The sequence below is a fragment of the Rana temporaria genome, chromosome 5, assembly GCF_905171775.1.
Source record: "Rana temporaria chromosome 5, aRanTem1.1, whole genome shotgun sequence".
Taxonomy (NCBI): domain Eukaryota; kingdom Metazoa; phylum Chordata; class Amphibia; order Anura; family Ranidae; genus Rana; species Rana temporaria.
This window is the reverse complement of record NC_053493.1, coordinates 28,576,852-28,599,615: the sequence shown is the minus strand read 5'-3', so window position 1 is coordinate 28,599,615 and position 22,764 is coordinate 28,576,852. Positions and strand designations below refer to the sequence as shown.

General features: G+C 46.0%; 1 protein-coding gene across 1 annotated transcript in view; it reads right to left on the bottom strand.

Moving 5' to 3' along the window:
• SLC25A13 (solute carrier family 25 member 13) overlaps nt 1-22,764 on the bottom strand; it is a 216,775-nt gene that overhangs the window by 125,338 nt on the left and 68,673 nt on the right. Inside the window, exons 5-7 of the mRNA XM_040352298.1 lie at nt 16,813-16,952; nt 13,813-13,959; nt 8,199-8,337 (exon numbers count right to left, since the gene is read on the bottom strand). Coding sequence (XP_040208232.1) covers nt 8,199-8,337; nt 13,813-13,959; nt 16,813-16,952 — 426 coding nt within the window. The remainder of the gene's footprint in view (nt 1-8,198; nt 8,338-13,812; nt 13,960-16,812; nt 16,953-22,764) is intronic.

The window sequence follows — 22,764 nt, the reverse complement described above, 5'->3', positions numbered from 1 at the left end:
CTGGAGGGGTGGCATATCCATCAATCCAGCTTCCAGAGGGATCAGTCAGGTGTGGTATATGTTTAGCTATATTGATTTCTACCAGGACTAATGTAACTATGTATTAAATATCCATTCCTGCAAAGGGAAAACAGGTCTCCGGCCCTGCTGTCAGGTAAGACAGTTCCAACAAATGTATTTCAAATAGTTAGTGGTTTGCCCGGAGTTTGGTCATAAGGATACTTACCAATAAATCCGTTTTCTGTAACACTCAGTGGTGCACACTGACAATCTTCTCAAAGTGAGAAGGGGGGACTAAGCTGCATGTCCTTAAAGCTGATCCACAGGTTTCCAGACACTTTAAATAGTTTGGACCAAGATGAACACAAGAACGATTTCCAAACTTTTGACAACATTGGAGACTTATAGAACATTTGTTTAGCTCATTACATGAAAGCAAGGTTAATAATATAACTTAGATTACAAAATCTTCAGTTTTACTAAAATTAGTTGATGCAAAAATGAATACGCCCCACATCAAAAAGGACTACATCTAGTATCTTGTATGACCTTCATGATTTGTAAGGACAATGCCAAGTCTTCTAGGCATGGAATGAAAAAGCTGGTGACATATTGCATCGATCTTTTTCCATTCTTCAAGAACAACCTCTTTTAGAGCCTGGATGCTGGATGGAGAGTGATGCTCAACTTGCATCTTCAGAATTCACCGTAGGTGTTCTATTGGGTTCAGATTAGGAGACATACAGCACTTGGCCACTGAATCACTTTCACCCTGTTCTTCAGAAATGCAACAGTGGCCTTAGATGAGTGTTTTGAATCATTGTCATGTTGGAAAAGTGCATGATGCACAAGGGCACGCAGTGATGGCAGTATCTCCTCTTTCAATATAGAGCAGTACATCTGTGAATTCATGATGCCATCAATAAAAAGCTGCTCCCAGACACTGGCAACAGTCATGCAGCCCCACAAAAGGACACTGCCGCCGCCACCACCATGTTTCACTGTAGGCACCATGCATTTTTCTTTGTACTCCTCACCTTTGAAACGCCATAGTTTTAATACCATCAGTTCCAAAAACATTCATCTTGGTCTCATCACACCAGAGACCCAGTAGTAGTCTTTTTCAGCATGGGCCCTGGCAAATTCTAGATGGGCTATTTTTGGGCATGGGCTTTAGGAGAGGCTTTCTTTGTGGACACCACCCATGCATGCCTTTCCTGTGCAGTGTACGCATGTATTGCGTCCCAGGAAACAATCACCCCAGTTTGGCTTTCTACTTTAGCTAACAGCAGTGAACTTGCATGCCGATTTTCTTTAACCCTTTTTATCAGAAGGCGCTCCTGTCGAGATGTTAACTTCCATGGATGGCCTGGACGTGTCTGTGCAATGGTTGCAGTTCCATCTTTGTTAAATTTCACTTCTGCTACAGTATTCTGAGTGACAAATAAAGCTTTGCTGATCTTCTTGTAGCCTTCACCTTTATTGTGTAAAGAAATTACTTTCTTACTCGGGCCTTGTGACATTTCTCTTCCATGTGGTGCCATTGCTGACAGCATGAAATTGGAAGGGGCTTTCTTTAAGTAACACCTTTTATAATAAACTGTCTGCTGGACACCTGTTTAATGAAATAATAAGACTCACCTGTAGTTGAACTCTTGTCAATTAGGATTTTGTCTAAAATGTATCTTTGCTCCTAAGATACTTTCACACATGCAGACCGTTTTTTTTTTTTCACCCGGTAACAGATGTATGAAAAATGGACAGACATCAATGCATCTCAATGGAAAAACGGATGTAAATGGTTGATCATCCGTTTACATCCGTTCTTTGGAACTGATCAAAGTCCTATTTTTCTTCCGTTAAAAAAACAGACCGGACGAAAAATGGCTGTAAACAAACATAAGTTTAGTTTTTGCATGAAAGAATGGCTCCGGGACTCTAGCTGGCAGGGGTGACAAACCTCATCCTTTTTTTCTTTGACACAAAAGTGACTGAACTGATCAAATGACTGGCCCGCGTGTGTGAAAGGGACCCAAGACTTTCATCGGGGTGTATTCATTTTTGCAACAAGGTCTGGAAATGAATTTGTTAGGAAAAATACTTTGTGTGTGCAACTTAACAAATCTAGGTTGCAATCAATGGCCCAAATTTGTGTGCCTTTTTTGTCCCATAGAAAATGTTGATTCAGAAAGGAAAGGAAAGGTTTTCCGACAAATCTGTTGGGGTGTACTCATTTATGCTGAGCACTGTATACAACACAAAGCTGCTATAATGTTTTTTTCCTTTCTCTAAGCAAGGGCTGGCGAGATACCTGTATCCAGACTACAAGATATTTTATCCTTCAGCATCAACTATTTAATGGAAAGCCCAGAAGGAGCTTTAACTGTGAAAAAGGAAACTGTAGATGTGTTCATGGAGAAAGAGATAACATCATGTTCCCAGCTTGTCGACCAGCTCACAGAACTGTCAAGGGGAAAGTACAGTACTCTACTCAACTCGCCTTCAAGGACATGTCAACATGTTGCCAATTTGGACTAAGGCCCGGTTAGCGCTATCCGTAAGCTCTTCACCCAAATCTTGGCTGCAATATAATTTTTTTCTCTTTCTTTTTTTTAAGCCTCAGACTTGGCACAAAGACATGAAAACTTGAAAAGGTGTTTCAAGTACTGCAGAGCAGACAAGAAAAACATACTACAAATGTGTGACATGGAGGAGGCAAGACATGAGCTTCACATTTCGAGTTGAATGGCAAAAGGAGTGGTGGGTAAGCCGTTGTTTAAAAGAAAAAAACAGCTAAATACACAGATGACATACATGAGTGGGAGAGATTTTAAGTGCCAAAGGATTTGTAATGCTGTCTATCCACTGCTGAGATTTACACAGCTCTGCCACACATACACAGCCCTGCTTGGCATGGCAGGACGACTAATTTTTACTTGCTGGAAAGGCCTTGCTTACACTACCACTGCATTTGACAGGCAGTGAGGAGACAGTGGGGTTGATTTACTAAAACTAGAGTGAAAAGTCCGGTGCAGCTGTGCATGGTAGCCAAATCAGCTTCTGACTTCAGCTTGTTCAGTTAAGCTATGATAAAAAAAAAATGGAAGGCGATTGGATTCTATGCAGAGCTGCACTAGATTTTGCTCTCTCTAGTTTTAACCACTTGCCGCCCGCCAATGACATATTGACGGCGGCAAAGTGGTTGTCTGATCCTGACCGGACGTCATATGACGTCCTCAGGATTCTGAGCCGCTGCGCGCCCCCGGGGGCGCGCATCGCGGCGATCGTTGTTGCGGGGTGTCAGTCTGACACCCCGCAACACCGATCTTGGTAAAGAGTCTCTCACGGAGACTCTTTACCACGTGATCAGCCGTGTCGAATCACGGCTGTTCACGGTGTAAACAGGAAAAGCCGTTGTCGGCTCTTCCTCACTCGCGTCTGATAGACGCGAGTAGAGGAGAGCCGATCTGCGGCTCTCCTGACAGGGGGGGTTCGCGCTGATTGTTTATCAGCGCAGCCCCCCCTCGGATTGCCACATGGACCACCAGGGATGCCCACCCTGGACCACCAGGGTGGGCAAAAAAAAAAAAAAAAAAAGTCTGTCAAAAAAAAAAAAAAAAAAAAGTCTGTCAAAAAAAAAAAAAAAAAAGCATTAAAAAAAAAAAGATGCCAATCAGTGCCCACAAATGGGCACTGACTGGCAACATAGCTAAATCAGTGCCGCCCCAGTGTCCATCAGTGCCACCCCACATTGTACATCAGTGCCACCCTACAGTGTCCATCAGTGCCACCCCACAGTGCCCATCCATGCCCAGTGCCCACCTATCAGTGCCCATCTGTGCCACCCATAAGTAGCCATCAGTGCCACCCATAAGTGCCGCCCATGAGTGCCCATCTGTGCCGCCTATGAGTGCCCATCAGTGCCGCCCATGAGTGCCCATCAGTGCCGCCCATGAGTGCCCATCAGTGCCGCCCATGAGTGCCCATCAGTGCCGCCCATGACTGCCCATCAGTGCCGCCTATGTGTGCCCATCAGTGCCGCCTATGTGTGCCCATCAGTGCCGCATACAAGCGCCGCCAATCAGTACCACCACATCTGTGCCCGTCAGTACTACCTCATCGATGCCCATCAGTGCCATCTCATCGGTGCCCATCAGTGCCGCCATATCAGTGCCCGTAATTGAAAGAAAACGTACTTATTTACAAAAAAATTAACAGAAAAAAATAAAAACATATTTTTTTTCAAAATGTTCAGTCTTTTTTTAGTTGTTGCGCACAAAAAAAAAATCGCAGAGGTGATCAAATACCACCAAAAGAAAGCTCTATTTGTGGGGAAAAAAGGACGCCAGTTTTGTTTGGGTACAGTGTAGCATGACCGCGCAATTGCCATTCAAAGTGCGCCAGTGCTGAAAGCTGAAAATTGGCTTGGGCGGGAAGGTGTATACGTGCCCTGTATGGAAGTGGTTAATAAACAAACCCCATTGTATTGGCTATTAACTGCCTGACTTATCCCTTTGAACCCTGCACTAGCACACCACAACTGCACATGGTTGTGGGGCGACCCTATTTAGTTGAATGGGTCGCATACCTCCAGCGGTACTGTCCAATGAACACGACAGCAGGATCATTTTTGCCGCGGTATATGTACACACCCCTTCCCTGCCTTTTGCAGCTAAAAAAAGGAAGGGTGTTGTTAAAACCACATGATAAACGAAGACTAACAAATCTTGTCCTTCCCCTCAGCCCGTGACTGGACCGTGTAAAGTCTCATACACACGATCAGACTTCAAACAAACGTTTCCTTTGATTTTTGTTTGAAGAGAGTTGGCCGGGCACACCCATAGCATACACACAGGACTTTTCTGCAAACTTTCCCAACATCACGTGTTTTTTTCTGCTCTTTACCGCCACCCTTTGGTCAACTTCTGCTATTGTTGGTTGATTTTAACATTGGTTCTGGGCATGCGTGTTTGTACTTCGGACTAAAGTCCGATGGATTTCTGTACACACAATAGGACTTTGCACCGTAGGTCTTTTGTTGCCGAAAAGTTTGTCCGTTTGCAGAGCCAACTTTTGTCCGAAGAAAACCAAAAAAGTTTGTCCGATTTTTTTGAAAACTTGCTAATTTTGAAGTCTGTTGTCAAAAAGTCCTACCGTGTGTATGGGGCCTTAAAGAGAAGCAGCAGACTGATGAGATCGGTCACTTTGCCCTGACCTATCAGTATGTATCTTATTAGCACATAAGCACTGCAGCATAACCGATTGTGCTGCGTCACGCTTCTCCAGATTGAGCTTTGCATAGATAATCTTATGGCAAGATGTTTGATGAAATTAATGGTCTAGTGACATGGTCTCTTAAAGGTGAAGCAGTAGACTAAGGATCTCTCTGACCTTTTGTCCTATCAGCATATACCTTGTTAGCACATGAAAACTGAAGCACAAATGATTGGCTACGATTGTTGCTCATCCCTTCCCCAATATTGGCTCAGCTGTACAGGGTTTGCAAGAGGCCGATACCATGTGAAAATGCTAAAATAGAAAAAAATATAAATTTTAAAGGATAAGTTCACCTATCTGAATAGGTTGCATCCATAGTTGGGGTGCAACATGTTCAGCATCTGCCCCCTCTTCCCCCCCAGCCCCCCCCCCCCCTTGTGATAGCAGGCTGGGCATCATCTCCCCACACCAGCTTTCACTATTCTAAGAGAATTCGGTCCACGCGGCTGCGTTATAAATTCACGGATCCCTCTAAACTGAATCAATGAACCACAACTACCGTCAGCCTTTACGGCTGACCGCTTGTCGTTCTCAATGAGCTATAAGGGCTCTGAAAACTTTTCGGACCTCACGAACCGCTAAACTCACAATTTTGAATCCCGCGGACCACTAACATGAATTTTACATGCCTTACAACACAATGCTCCAGCTCTCTGTCCCCCTCTCCCTGGATCACACTTTTGCCTTATACACACACACACACACACACACACACACACACACACATACACACACACACCTTCATCACATTTTGGACTTGGACTCTTTATTGGATCTTAACTCCTTATCCAGCCATGTGCTCGAGCTTCAGGCTCCCTCCCAGTGCCTGATCAGTGCTGTCATTGGAAGTACCCTACTTCTTCACCTCCAGCTCTTTGCACTACTCCCGGCACCTCCCTCCGAATTCACAGGAGCAGGAACTACAGAGGAGGCATTGGATATCAATGTGCACTGTCAATATGGATTGAGAACACCACTGGAAACATTGGGCGGTATACATATGCCAGAATGTTGATTTGTGGCAGAACCCCTGAGGACCACCTAATTTTATCATGGACCATCAGTGATCCAAAGACCACTGGTTGGCGACCGCTGCTCTAGGTAGCTCATTGAGCTTCCTGTAATTCAGTAACTGCCTCCCTGTGCCTCCGATAGACAGCTATACAGAGAGTCTGCAGGAGCATGACATTACACCCACGATCTGCAGATTGTGGGTGAAAAGCTTTACAGGCTCCTAAAATAAAAATAAATGCACATTTAACAAAAAAAAGTGTATTCTTTTATTTTTTGGGAAATTTGAACTTATCCTTTAAAGGGGTAGTAAAGGTTTGTTTTTAATTTTCTAAATAGGTTCCTTTAACCACTTCCCGACGGCCGTACGACTTTGTACGGCCGCAGGGTGGCTCTACATCTCTGGGAGGCCGTGTTTTTACGGCCTGCGCGCGCAGCCAGCGGCGCGCGTGCGCGTCCGGCGGAGGCGCGCGCTCGCCGCATCGCTGAGATGCCGATGCGAGTGCCTGGCGGCCGCGATGTCCGCCAGGGACTCGCGATCGGCGGCTACAGGGACAAGACGTGGAGCTCTGTGTGTAAACACAGAGCTCCACGTCCTGTCAGGGGAGAGAGGAGACGGATCTGTGTCCCTTGTACATAGGGACACAGCATCGGTCACCTCCCCCAGTCACCCCCCTTCCCCCACAGTCACCCCCCTTCCCCCACAGTTAGTAACACAATTCAGGGTACACATTAACCCCTTCCTCACCCCCTAGTGTTAACCCCTTCAATGCCAGTCACATTTATACAGTAATTAGTGCATATTTATTGCACTGATCGCTGTATAAATGTGAATGGCGCCAAAAATGTGTCAAAAGTGTCCGATGTCTCCGCCATAATGTCGCAGTCACGAAAAAAAATGCTGATCGCCGCCATTAGTAGTAAAAAAAAATAATAAAAAATAATAATTCTGTCCCCTATTTTGTAAGCGCAATAACTTTTGCGCAAACCAGACACTTCTTGCGATTTTTTTTTTTTTAACAAAAATATGTAGAATAATATGTATTGCCTAGACTGAGAAAAAATTATTTTTTTAAAAAAATTGGGCAATTTATTATAGTAACAAGTAAAAAATATTGTTTTTTTTTTCAAAATTGTCGCTCTATTTTTGTTTATAGCGCAAAAAATAAAAACCGCAGAGGTGATCAAATACCACCAAAATAAAGCTCTATTTGTGGGGAAAAAAGGACGTCAATTTTGTTTGGGAGCCACGTCGCATGACCGCGCAATTGTCAGTTAAAGCGACGCAGTGCCGGAAGCTGAAATTTCACCTGGTCAGGAAGGGGTATATGTGCCCAGTAAGGAAGTGGTTAAGCTAGTGCATTGTTGGTTCACTTACCCTTTCATTCGATTTACCTTCTAAATGTTTTTTTTCTTTGTCTGAATTTCTCACTTCCTGTTCCTCCTCAGTAAGCTTGCCTGGGGGTTTGTCAGCGTCCTCGCCCCCCTCCCTTGGGACTACATCCCTGCGGGGAGACGCTGTGGTCACAGGGATGTAGTCCCAAGGGAGGGGGTGAGCACGCCGACTAACCCCCAGGCAGAACGGCTCGGATGATGGGGGCAAGCTTACTGAAAAGGAACAGGAAGTGAGAAATTCAGACAAAGAAAAAAAAACATTTAGAAGGGAAATCAAAGGAAAAGGTAAGTGAACCAACAATGCACTGGCTTAAAGGAACCTATTTAGAAAATAAAAAACAAACCTTTACAACCCCTTTAAGGAAAGCTAAATCAGTTTGTGTCTTTTACAGCCGCCTGTTAATACAGTAGATGAAAAATCACTTGCCCAACAGTACCATCCAAAAAATCACCCAAGCAGCAAAGTCTTTAAAAGTCAGACCTCTAGGCGCACATCATACGGCTAAAGCACCAACCTTTTGTGACCTCCACATCTTTCTTGTTTCCGGCCAAGGTACTGTAGATCTTCCTAATAAGCTCCATGTTGTTCAGCAAGGAATTAAATGCATTGAAGTAGGAGAAGCTGACCTGGTGAGCTATGGTACCTCCAGCAGCCTTAAATGAAAAGGATTGGCAGAGAAAACAGGTTAGAAAGACTTTTATTTTCTAAATAAAGAGATTTGAAGGGGGGAACTCTGCAGAGTCCACAAAGATTTATGGAGAAGAGAATTCAAACTGTCAAAGAAAAAGACTCTTTGCCTGCTAATAAAGTCCATAAAAGCTCTCCCCTATGAGCATCTGAGGCAAACCAAAAGCAGAAACCTAAACAAACACATGTGGTGGATTATAGCGGCCCAGGCATCAGTGATTTACAAGGCTATACATTAAATATTGCCGGGGTCACTCATGTTTTACAAGTCTATTTATTTCATTTAATGAATGTAGAAACATCTCACTGTAATGCTGGAAGAATAAAGCCTGGGGGGAAAAAATGGAACTATATATATTAAAAAACCCTATGCCGACATTGGCTAGAATTAAAGAGATCTTTCTGAGTAAAGCTGAAGTTTCACAGTCGCTGTTCACATTGATTGATGGATCAAGTCCCCTGTTAAAGAGCAACTCCGGCCAAAACAAATATGTCCATTTTGGGAGGACACGGGTTAGCCGACACCACACCGATTTATTATACAGTACCACCAATTCAAATTTGATGACACGGTTTAGGTTTTCAGGCCCCTTTAGTGAAAGCATCACTTGACTGCCCACCTACCTAACAAAATGAAACAAGGGGGTGCAATCACCTAGTGCAATATCCACAGCACTTTATTAAAAAGCTAAAAAAATAGAAAAAATATGGATTTTGTAATTTACCGTAAAATTATTTTTCTCAGAGTTAATCGACGGACACAGCGCTCCATTGACCACTTAAGGACCAGATTTGCCCCTTAATAACCAGGCCATTTTTTGCGAAAAACAGCACAGTGTCATTTTAACTGACAATTGCGCGGTCGTGTGACGCTGTACCCAAACAAAATGTATGTCCTTTCCCCCCCCACAAATAGAACTTTCTTCTGGTTGTATTTGATCGCGTCATTTTAGGACAATAAGTATTCTGCTGCATATACATATTGTATATGTATTCTGCTACATATTTTTGTTAAAAAAAATAAAAAAATAATCCAATAAGCGTTTATTGATTGGTTTGCGCAAAAGTTTACAAAATAGGGGATAGATTTATGGCATTTATTATTGTTTTTACCAACAATGGCAGTGATCTGCGATTTTTAGCGGGACTTTGACATTGTGGCAGACAGATCGGACACTTTTTTGGGACCGGTGACATTTTTAGAGCGATCAGCGCCAAAAATAGCCACCGATTACTGTATAAATGTCACTGGCAAGGAAGGGGTTAAAACTAGGGGGTGATCAAGGGGTTAAATGTGTTCCCTGAGAGGTGTTTCTAAGGCCACTTTCACACTGAGGCACTTTCTATGCGTTTTAGCGCTAAAAATAGCACCTGCAAAACGCCTCTCCCGTCACTCCACTGGAGTGGTGCGCTTGCAGGACATTAGAAAAAGTCCTGCACGCAGCATCTTTGTGGCGATTTAGGAGCGCTGTATACGACAGGGTTATCAGGAAGAGGCCCTTGTCCTCATCAACATGGTGGCAAGATGCTTTGGGGTGGGGGGCCCGCCCTAAAGCACGCTTCAGTCTGGTATGGATTTTTAAGTCCATACCGGATCCTTATCTGAGCACACAGCCGGGTCGGTCAGGAAAGGGGGTGGGGAGGAGCGAGCCCCCCCCCCCCCCAACTGTACCAGGCAGCATGCCCTCAACATGGGGGGTGGGTGCATTGAGGCGGGGGGGGGGCCCCTGTGCACCCCCACCCCAAAGCACCTTGTTTTCCCTTGATGAGGGCAAGGGCCTCTTCCCGACAACCAATGCCCATTGGTTGTCAGGGTCTGCGGACAGGGGTCTTATTGGAATCTGGGAGCCCCCTTTCACAAGGGGTCCCCAAATTCATGGCCCCCTACCCTATGTGAATGGGTATGGGAGTACATTGTACCTCTACCCATTCACTAGAGAAAAAAAAAAAGTGTCAAAAATAAAACCCCCTACACAGGTTTTTAAAGTAATTTATTAAGCAGCTCTGGTGTCTCTTCCGACTTATTCTCCCCTCTCCGGCTCTTCTTATTTGCTTGCTCTTTTGCTGGTCTTTTCCGCTGTCTTCTCCCGATGTTGACTCAACGCTCTCTCCCGATCTAATGCCGGGTGCGCGATGTGCCACTTATATTGGCATGGAGGGGTCACCGTGTGACGTCATCCGGAGGCCCTGCCCCACTATGACGTGACCGCCTGGGGTATGATGGGGTGGTGACGTCATACGGGGCAGGGCTTCAAGATGACATTACACGGTGACCGTGCCCATGCCAAAATAAGTAGTGGCACATCATGCTAAAATAAGTAGTGGCACATCATGCTAAAATAAGTAGTGGCACACCATGCACCTGGCATTAGAACAGGAGAGAGCTTTGAGTCAACATCTGAAGAAGAACAGAGGGAGAAGACAACGGAGAAGACCAGGCAAAAGAGCAGAATACAACGGAGGAGATCTGGCAGAAGACAGAGGGAGAAGAAGAGAGGAGAGAAGAACTGGAGAGGGGAGAAGTTGGATGAGACATCGGACATGCTTAATAAATTACCTTTAAAAAACCTGTGTAGTGTGTTTTATTTTTGACAATTTTTTTATTTTTTTAGGCGAACGGGTAGGGGTACAATGAACCCCATACTCATTCACATCCCCACCTGCAGACCCCGACAACCAACAGGCAGGGTTGTCGGGAAGAGGCCCTTGTCCTCACCAAATTAGGGGGGACCCCTTGCCCCAAAGCACCCACCCCCCATGTTGAGGGCATGCGGCCTGGTACGATTCAGGACTCACAGAAGAGGCACTCACTTTTCAACCACTGGAAGAAAACAAAAGCCAAACAGCTTTGAAACTCGTCCTGGGTCTACAGTGATGTCAGGGAAATCCAGTCCTGTATTGAAGACCGATTGCATTGCAATGACAGCAGCTTCCTCTTCAGCCGGTGGTCAAGACTGGCAAGTTCTTTGGCTGCCCCTCATAGATTTCTGGCTCCCAAGTTACTATAATGTCATTACCAACTTGTGTACTTTTGTGGGTGCATTTCTATTTTTCAATAAATTGTCATTACATTTTTTGGGGTTTGCTCCCATTAACTTGGCCAGGCTTTGCAGGAAGAAGCCAGGGTAAGGAGAGTATAACTTTTCTTACTAGAATGGAAACAAACCGTATACTTTTTTCTAACCACTTGCTGACCGCCCTATAGCAGTTTTACTACTAAAGGGTGGCAGCTGTACGCCGAATCATGTATATGTATACACGCGATACTGCACTTCCACCTGCAGGGGGCGAGTGTGGGCTGCTTCTGCTGTGATTATTCACAGCGGAAGATGATCTGCGATTGCCAGGCTCTCGATGTCCGCCGGCACCCGCCAACTGTCAGATAGAGACTCAGAAGGCAGAATTCCGTTCTGACAAGGGAAGGGGTGAATTCTGTGTTCCTGCAGGAACTAAAATCCCTCTCTTCCCCCTAGTAAAAGCAGGACACATAGTAAACACAAACACTGGCTAGGCACACCATAACCCCTTCGCAGCCAGTGTCATTAGTACAGCAACAGTAAATATTTTTAGCACTGATCACTGTATTCATGTTACTGGTTCCCACAAAGTGTCAGATTGTCCTCTGACATTTCGCAGTCCCGCTATAAGTCGCTGATTGCCGTCATTACTAGTATAATATATAAATAAAAATTCCAGTAAATATCCCATAATATGTAGACGCTATAGCATGCGTGTAAATCAATGAATTTATGCTTATTGGAATTTTTATTTTTTCCCAAAAACATGTAGCAGAATACATATTGGCCTTAATTTATGAAGAAATTCAATTTTTTTCAATTTTTTTTATTTATGTTTTATAGCAGAAATCTTTTTTTTTTTTTGCACTATAAATAAAAAAAGAAACGCAGAAGTGATCAAATACCACCAAAATTAAGTTCTTTTTGTGGAGGAAAGAAAATGACAAAATTTGACAGCGTTACACGACCGCGCACTTGTCAGTTAATGTAAGGCAGTGCAGTATTGCAAAATGTGACCTGGTCATTAGGGGTGCTAAATCTTCCAGAGGTCATTTGTTTAACCACTTAAGGACCCCTTCACATCGATATACGTCGGCAGAATAGCACGGCTGGGCACAAGCACGTACCTGTACGTGTCTCTTTAAGGCCCAGCTGCGGGGTGGCTTGCGTGCCGGCGCGATTGCGACCCGGTCCAAAGCTCTGCGACAGCGCCCTGTTCTTCATTGTGGCAATGTCAGTGATCGTCTGTTCCCTGATATAGGGAAAGACAGTCACTGAGATCACACGTCCGGTCCTACAGTTAGAAACACATATGAGGTCACACTTAACCCCTAAACTGCAATTGTCATTTTCACAGTAATTGGTGCATTTTTATAGCAATTTTCGCTGTGAAAATGACAATGGTCCCAAAAATGTGTCAAAATTGTCCGATGTGTCAAAATTGTCCGATGTGTCCGCCATAATGTCGCAGTCACGAAGAAGAAAAAAAATCATCGCTGATCGCCGCCATTAGTAGTAAAACATTTTTTTTATAGAAATGCCATAAAACTATCCCTTATTTTGTAAACGCTATAAATTTTGCGCAAACCAAATCGATAAAAAACTTATTGCGATTTTTTTTTTTTACCAGAAATAAGTAGAAGAATACGTATCGGCCTAAACTGAGGGGAAAAAAAATGTTATATATATATTTTTTGGGGATATTTATTATAGCAAAAAGTAAAAAATATTTATTTTTCAAAATTGTCGCTCTATTTTTGTTTATAGCGCAAAAAATAAAAAGGTGATCAAATAACACCAAAAGAAAGCTCTATTTGTGGGAAAAAAAGGACGCCAATTTTGTTTGGGAGCCACGTCGCACGACAGCGCAATTGTCAGTTAAAGCGACGCAGTGCCGAATCGCAAAAAGGGGCAAGGTTCCTAACCCGCATAATGGTCCGGGTCTTAAAAATAACAAAAAAAAAAAAAAAAAGAAATGCCATCTCCAAAGAGCGGCATAGTAATGTGCAAAATGTAAAAATGAAATACCAGTCTCCCAGGAATGTCAGAGAGCCAAGTTAACAAAACTGTTCCCTACACAACGGTCGTAATGGTATGAAAATAATTGTTCTCTTCAATTTAAAAAAAAGCAGCAAAAATTTAAAACGAAAGCCCGGTACACAATGGATTTTCATTAAAGAGGATGTCCGCTGAAAAAAAAAAAAAAATACTGCAGCTGCTGACTTTTAATATCGGCACACTTACCTGTCCTGGAGTCCAGCGCCGTCTGCAGCAGAGGACAAGCGATTAGGGTGGAGCTCTGCTTTAATAGTAAGACGGTACTTGTGCAGTACAGTGGAAGTATGACATGCTTTTTGTGCACTTTGCTTTATGCGTTTTAATCATGTAACGCCAAAAAACAGGTTTGCAGATTTTTTTACTCACAGCAACTAAGCATTGTTCCACAAACGGGGTCAGGACGTGTGGACGGATAGTGACCATAATATCTCTAAAGTCCATAGCGTTGATTGTTCCCGTGTGGTCATTATCGCGCTGTACGAAGGCTTGCCTGGCATGTTCCAGCTGAATTTCCTACAGAGGAAAAAAAAAAAAAAAAGAATCACAAATTGGCAGAGGGCAAATAATTTCAGCAGCTGATGTCAACACGCTTAAAGTTTTCGTAAACCCATGTTAAAAAAACTGCAAGACAAAAGGCACAATCGCCTACTAGCTCATAATGAAACACTTACCTAAAGCCTCATACACACGATCGGGATTTTCCGGGCAAAGCGTAGGACTTCTGTCCGAAGGGCGTTGGCCCGAAACATGCATTGCTTACAAACGGCAAAGAATTGTCACCCAACAAACAGGAAATTGCGTGTTTTTTCAGCTCTTTAGTGCCACACTTTGGGTAACTTCTGCTAATAATGATTTATGGTGAGCACAGCTACCGAGCATGCGTGTTAATACTTTGGAGTTTTGTCTGAAGAACTTGTGAACACACAAGAGAAATGGAGTCGGGGTGGGAGAAGTAGAGGGGCATGAGGGGCAATAAAAAAAGTTTGCTTGTAGTCCAACTTTAAATGTAGGGTCATAAACATTTTCTTTAAGCCATGCAGACAATGTGAGAGATTCCCGATAAAACAAGGAACCATCTCTGAACCCGAAAGGGAAGGAGGGAAAGTTAGAAGCAGATGTATATCAATGATCTGCAGCCGCTGTCATCTGGCCACATTATGCCCATCTCTCCCAGGAAGTCTGATAAGAGGTTGCAGCTTCCTCCTCCAGAACTCCGACTGATGCTGTAAAAAGGTAAAAACGTCACAGTACAGCGTGTGCTTCTTAATCGCTGCCGCTCGCTGCCTCTGATGGCACAGATCAGGGAAGCTACATGTAAAATGCATTAGGGACCCATCTGGTCCAGGTTAGAAGCGACATTAAAGGACGTGACTTCACACTAGTAACTCCGCGTACGTCGGGCTCCAGCTGCCCACAGTTCGAGGTCTAGACATGGTAACAGGAGTATAACTCATACTCACAACATAAAAAGCTGCCCAGCGCTGGAACGCTGTAATAGTTACACAGCCAAACACTTTTCAATGAGCAATAAATTATCAGTGGAAACGCAAACTTTGCATTTAACAGAAGGAAGTTGTGACAGACCAGGGGACAGAGGAAAGAATGACTGGATGAATATATAAAATGGTAAGAATATAGTAATGGTATTAATAATTTAAGAAATTGGGTTAGTGGCTAAAACTGCACAGACATCAGATACTTCCTTCTGAACAACTGCCAATCTTTTACCAACACAATTCCAGCTAGAGAACGTCAAACCCCAGGCCCTTGCCCCCTTTAAGGTCTCATTTACATTTGCTTCAACACACATTAACGTGCCTACTGCTTCAACATGCTTTTTTTGTGTGCTTTTTTGATGCATCGCTGATGCTTTAATTGAAGCTTGGCACATGCCCTGTGTGCGTGTTCATTTTCTATTTGTTTTAAAAGGGGCCCCAGTAAACTCCCAGCTCAATAGTACCCTTGTTCAGCAGATCACCTGCTCAGTAGTAACCTCCAACTCTGCTGATCCCCCCCCCCCCACCCAGTAGTAACCTCCAACTCTGCTGATCCCCCCCCCCCACCCAGTAGTAACCTCCAGCTCTGCTGATCCCACCCAGTAGTAACCTCCAGCTCTGCTGATCCCCACCCAGTAGTAACCTCCAGCTCTGCTGATCCCCACCCAGTAGTAACCTCCAGCTCTGCTGATCCCCACCCAGTAGTAACCTCCAGCTCTGCTGATCCCCACCCAGTAGTAACCTCCAGCTCTGCTGATCCCACTCAGTAGCAACCTCCATCTCTGCTGATCCCCCCACACTCAGTAGTAACCTCCATCTCTGCTGATCCCCCCACACTCAGTAGTAACCTCCAGCCCTGCTGATCCCCCCACACTCAGTAGTAACCTCCAGCCCTGCTGATCCCCCCACACTCAGTAGTAACCTCCAGCTCTGCTGATCCCCCCCCCACACTCAGTAGTAACCTCCAGCTCTGCTGATCCCCCCCCCACACTCAGTAGTAACCTCCAGCTCTGCTGATCTCCCCCCCCACACTCAGTAGTAACCTCCAGCTCTGCTGATCTCCCCCCCACACTCAGTAGTAACCTCCAGCTCTGCTGATCCCCCCCCCCCACCCAGTAGTAACCTCCAGCTCTGATGATTCCCCCCCCCCACTCAGTAGTAACCTCCAGCTTTGCTGATCCCCCCCCCACTTAGTAGTAACCTCCAGCTCTGCTGACCCCCCCCCCCCCCCACTTAGTAGTAACCTCCAGCTCTGCTGACCCCCCCCCCCCACTCCGTAGTAGCCTCCAGCTCTGCTGACCCCCTCCCCCCCACTCAGTAGTAATCTCCAGCTCTGCTGACCCCCCCCCCCCCCTCAGTAGTAACCTCCAGCTCTGCTGATCCCCCCCCACTCAGTAGTAACCTCCAGCTCTGCTGATCCCCCCCCACTCAGTAGTAACCTCCAGCTCTGCTGACTTCCCCCCCCCCCACTCAGTAGTAACCTCCAGCTCTGCGGATTCCCCCCCCACTCAGTAACCTCCAGCTCTGCTGATCCCCCCCACACTCAGTAGTAACCTCCAGCTCTGCCGATTCCCCCCCACTCAGTAGTAACCTCCAGCTCTGCTGACCCCCCCCCACTCAGTAGTAACCTCCAGCTCTGCTGATTTCCCCGCCCCCCACTCAGTAGTAACCTCCAGCTCTGCTGACCCCCCACTTAATAGTAACCTCCAGCTCTGCTGACCCCCCCCCCCCACCCAGTAGTAACCTCCAACATAAAAAAAACTAGAACATTATGCACACAGACCTGTCAAAGTTACTCATAGGTCCACTTTGAATTAAACTTTAGAGCTACTCTATACACAAAAAACACAAATCACTTTCTATTGCTTACCAGCAAAAGCTGAGTAAACTCGGCATACGGTAGAAGCCTCTTCCGGTCTTTTCCAAAATGCAGCTGAATGAATTCGCAGTCCCAGTTGAACGGGATATGCTGGTGAATCGTAGTCTGTCCAAACACTTGCTTCACATCATCTGCAAACAACGTAAAAAGAATTGTTAACATGAACTTGGTGCCTGAGAAAGATTTCCCTGTATAGGGCAGCACTGTGTTGCACCATATTTATGGCTTCACCCCATTATTTCTGCTTTGGTAATGGCAACTCAGACGATTTGGGAAAACACAAGAGACTGCCATACAGCCAAGCAGTGCAAATGTAGCTGCTGTATACCGCTGAGAGGCTGAGCCAGCTTCTGGGCAGATCCTGACCATATGCTCGGAATCTTTTTAGAGCCTGGACCGGCTCTGTCGTCAGCCCGCTGTCGGCTGAAGATGGGTCACAAAAGTACAAACCTAACTGCACTCCTGTGACCCACAGAAGTACAGACAAAAGCGCTTTGGCCACACTTCGCCTTTAAATATTGTAACAAACTGAAGCTGAACTCCAGCCAACAAAAATGGAGCGACAATTCTGAAAAAAATATATATTTTGTATTTTTTGCGATAATAAATATCCGTTTTTTTTTTTGTTTTGTTTTTTTAAAGCTAATTTTTTCTCAGTTCAGGCCGATATGTATTCTTCTACATATTTAAAAAAAAAAAAACGTGATAAGTGTATATTGATTGGTTTGCGCAAAAGTTAGAGTCTACAAGGTTTTATGCAATTTTTTTTTTTTTACCAGTAAGGGCGTCAATTTGCGATTTTTATCATGACTGCAACTTTATGGCGGACACATCGGACACTTGGACGCATTTTTGGGACCATTGTCATTTATAACGGGATGAGTGTGATAAAAATGCACTGATTACTGTAAAAATGACACTGGCAGTAAAGGGGTTAACCACTAGGTGGCGCTGAAGGGGTTAAGTGTGTCCTAGGAAGTGATTTTAACTATTAGGGGGAGGAGCTACCAGTGACACATCAGCGATCACTGTTCCCGATCACAGGGAACAGTAGACCCCTACATGTCACTAGGCAAAACAGGGAAATGCCTTGTTTACAAAAGCATCCCCCTGTTCTGCCTTTGCCGACCGCAATTGCGAGCCACTCGGGAACATAGAGCGCCCGGGACACACGGGCGTACTCGCGAGGCACGCGGCGCGTGCGTGCCAAATGCAGAGGGACGTACAGGTACGCCCATTTGCCTGCCCGTGCCATTCTGTTGACGTATATTGACGTGCGGTGGTCGGCAAGTGGTTAATGCATTTTATGTATTAAGATGAAAAACCTTCTGTGTGCAGCAGCCCCCCATAATACTTACCTAAGCCCCATCTCAATTCAGCGATGTTGCAGGAGTGTCTCGGCTGCCCAGGACTCTCCCTCTTTGTCTAAGAGGGAAGCGTGGTGCCATTGGCTCCCGCTGCTGTCAAAGTCAGTGAGCCGATGAGGAGAGAGAGATGGGGTGGGGCTGAACTTTGGCTCTGTGTCTGAACAGACAGAGCAGCGGCTTGGGTGCCCCCATAGCAACCCGCTTGCTGTGGGGGTATTCAGCAGGAGGGAGGGGCCAGGAGTACCGCTGAGGGACCCAAGAAGAGGAGGATCTGGGGTGCTCTGTGCAAAACCTCTGCACAGAGCAGGCAAGTATGATTTATTTATTTTTTTTAAATGAAAAAAAAAAAAATTGACTTTAGTATCACTTTAACACTAGGTAACTAACCTGAAACAATGTAAAAAAAGGTTCAAAGACAGCAAAGCCACCCTGGCACCACATGCAGGATGCAGAGAACGCAGGCAGTCTGAGCGCTGCTAGAAACCATCCATACGTCTATATTGAAGCCCTGTACCCTCATCTTTAATGCACACTAAAGCTTATTTATAATGTCAGCAAGCACCTTATACAAATATGTACACAGTCTTGGCAACTTTCTTTACATTTTAAAGTGACTCCATTAGGATTTAAATCGTACTTAAAAAGTTGTTCGGTAAAAGTGAGGACAATTAGTGTCGTATTTAAATGAACACTGTACTTAAAATTCAATAAAACCTCCAGCAATTGTGCTTTGTGTGGGAAGATCATTTTTGTGTATAGCTAAGGAAATTGCCCTAGCGCTCTTCTATTCAAATGACACATCCCTCCTTGCCTTGACACCGACTGGATTGAATTATAAAATGTATAGAATAAGATTTTTTTTTTTAAAGCTTTCCCACACAAAGTTCTCAAAGCTCAGCAACACCAATAAAGGACGACCGCTGATGTCTAAACAAGTCTGAGTTCGTTTTTTTTTTCCAATTTAAAAAATTAATGAAAAGTTTTTTTTTTTCTCCCTTTAAATTTTTATACAGGCTAGACCTTTTGTGCCATTAAGGTTTTAAAGAGACGAACGCTAAAATGAAACGGCAAAGACAAGAGAGTCGGTGGGAAAGAAGGTGGGTGCAGATGCTCACCCTCTCCCTGTCTGTGCTGCTGTGATGAGAAATGGTCACGTGAAGACTCTGCAGAATCAGACACTTCAATGAGTGTTGGATTTTTGGTCACACACTGATCTGTGGTTCTGCCCGTCACCCCCTACAGGACACAATGGTGACAATGGATCTAAAAGATTGAACCACTGAGCTGTGGAAGACCAGGAATCGGACATGCAGAGCGCAGGGTACTGGGGTGCGGCACTACATGCAGAGCGCATGGTACTGGGGTTTCGGCACTACATGCAGAGCGCAGGGTACTGAGGTTTCGGCACTACATGCAGAGCGCAGGGTACTGAGGTGCGGCACTACATGCAGAGCGCAGGGATGCGGCACTACATGCAGAGCGCAGGGATGCGGCACTACATGCAGAGCGCAGGGTACTGGGGAGCGGCACTACATGCAGAGCGCAGGGTACAGGGGAGCGGCACTACATGCAGACCGCAGGGTACAGGGGAGCGGCACTACATGCAGACCGCAGGGTACAGGGGAGCGGCACTACATGCAGACCGCAGGGTACAGGGGAGCGGCACTACATGCAGACCGCAGGGTACAGGGGCGTGGCACTACATGCAGAGCGCAGGGTACTGAGGTGCGGCACTACATGCAGAGCGCAGGGTACTGGGGTGCGGCACTACATGCAGAGCGCAGGGTACTGGGGTGCGGCACTACATGCAGAGCGCAGGGTACTGGGGTGCGGCACTACATGCAGAGCGCAGGGTACTGGGGTGCGGCACTACATGAAAAGCGCAGGGTACTGGGGTGCGGCACTACATGCAGAGCGCAGGGTACTGGGGTGCGGCACTACATGCAGAGCGCAGGGTACAGGGGAGCGGCACTACATGCAGACCGCAGGGTACAGGGGAGCGGCACTACATGCAGAGCGCAGGGTACAGGGGCGTGGCACTACATGCAGAGCGCAGGGTACAGGGGCGCGGCACTACATGTAGAGCGCAGGGTACAGGGGCGCGGCACTACATGCAGAGTACAGGGGCGTGGCACTACATGCAGAGCACAATGGTGACATAGGATCTAAAAGATTGAACCACTGAGCTGTGGAAGACCAGGAATCGGACATGCAGAGCGCAGGGTACAGGGGTGCTGCACGACATGCAGAGCGCAGGGTACAGGGGTGCAGCACGAGATGCAGAGCGCAGGGTACAGGGGGTGCGGCACGAGATGCAGAGCGCAGGGTACAGGGGGTGCGGCACGACATGCAGAGCGCAGGGGTGCGGCACGACATGCAGGGTACAGGGGTGCGGCACGACGTGCAGGGTACAGGGGTGCGGCACGACGTGCAGAGCGCAGGGGTGCGGCACGACGTGCAGAGCGCAGGGGTGCGGCACGACGTGCAGAGCGCAGGGGTGCGGCACGACGTGCAGAGCGCAGGGGTGCGGCACGACGTGCAGAGCGCAGGGGTGCGGCACGACATGCAGAGCGCAGGGGTGCGGCACGACATGCAGAGCGCAGGGGTGCGGCACGACATGCAGAGCGCAGGGGTGCGGCACGACATGCAGAGCGCAGGGGTGCGGCACGACATGCAGAGCGCAGGGGTGCGGCACGACATGCAGAGCGCAGGGGTGCGGCACGACATGCAGAGCGCAGGGGTGCGGCACGACATGCAGAGCGCAGGGGTGCGGCACGACATGCAGAGCGTAGGGTACAGGGGTGCGGCACGACATGCAGAGCGCAGGGGCGCGGCACTACATGCAGAGCGCAGGGTACCGGGTTGCGCTGCTGTAGAGAGCGACAGCAGAGTAGGAAGCACAGGGCGTGAGACGAAGCTGGTGCCAGCTGAAAAAAAAAAAACTGCAAGGGCCACATGACATGGCCTGGTGGACCGGATTCGGGCTACAAGCCTGGTCTTTGCCATATGTAGACTAGAGGCTTCACTTTCTTACAACGTTTGTTAGCAAGAGCAGCGGTGGGGAAGTGAGTATTTACATCTTCCCTCCAGAGCACCCAGTTTTGCTTCTGTAATAGTTGCATTAAAGCCCACTTGAAGTCTTGTTAAGCCAAAACCATCTCAAGGTGCAGCAAAATGAAAGGTTTTCATTCTATGGCGAATTCCAAACAAATTTTCTTTTCAAAATCAGAAATTTTGTGCGGTTTTTGATCCGATGATGCCATCAATGATATTCGAAATTCGACCAACCAAGCCTTCAATTTCATCTCATGCTACTACAGAAAAGAATGTTTGTGGCCGGGAATCTTCTTTTCTTTCCCGGGAATTTTCTTTTCTTGCACTCATGTGCATTCCCTTTTCTATTACATTTCTCGCACGATTCTCCCATCACGGATTACAAAATCATTTGTTTTTCAAAAAATTGCCAACATGCCCAATTGCTCAAATTTGATTGCTGCACGAAAATCCGCTGTTGCTGCAGCCCACTAATAGTGCAAAATTCTAACGAGAATTCTTAGACAAGATTTTCAACCTGTGTATGGCCAGCCTTAGCTGTCAAATTGGTTTGAGGGCACCACACTGCCCCCAATACAGCCTGCCCCCTGTCAGTAGCATGCAGTGAAGAACTGCTGCTCTTCCAGATAAACAGTTGGATAATGTTGGTTATGTGAGGCCAGGCGGTCACAGACGCACCTCTTGGCGGCCTAACACAATGCCATAAACTTACTACACACGTATTCCAGTTCACTAAATTAAACATACGAAGACAATTTGCAGGAAAGGTTGTACTTCAGTAAATGTTTACTTTTATTTGCTTTCATAATATAAAAAGCAAAAAAAAAAAAAAAAAGTAGGTTTAGTCCAGGTATGCTCAACCAGTGATATAAAGAAAGACAGGATGGACAGCCGCACTCCAAAAAAAACATAAGGTTGTCGTTATTGTAAAAAAATGGATACAAAACGCACTACAAAACAAGCAGAACAAAGGGAAAACAGCCTACGCGTTTCACACTCCAATTAGTGCTTAGTCATGACTAAGCACCAATTGGAGTGTGAAACGCGTAGACCGTTTTCCCTGTGTTCTGCTTGTTTTGTAGTGCATTTTTTATTCATTTTCTACAATAAAGACAACCTCATGTTTTTTTTGGAGTGCGGCTGTCCATCCCGTCTTTCCTTATATCAATTGCTTTGTGCATTGCCAGCACCCTTGATTTCCTAAAGTGTTGCTGATTTTCCCAACACACCCACCTGGAGCGGTTACTCCCTTCCCTTCGTATGCTCAACCAGTGGCCTGCAGAGCCATCTGATGTGGCCTGCGACCTCGATAATATTGCAGGGGGCACGACTCTTCATGGAATGCTTGTCAGTCCTCCATAATAATGGAAGCTTTCATACACAAGCCTCTATGGTTCTTCTCTTTCTTTCCTAACACACAGACACAGGGAGAGGAGAAGCCTTTAGCTGAGTGGATTACATCTACAGTGAGGGAAAAAGTATGTTTAAGTTCCCCTTACAGAGGTGAACTTACACTTTAATG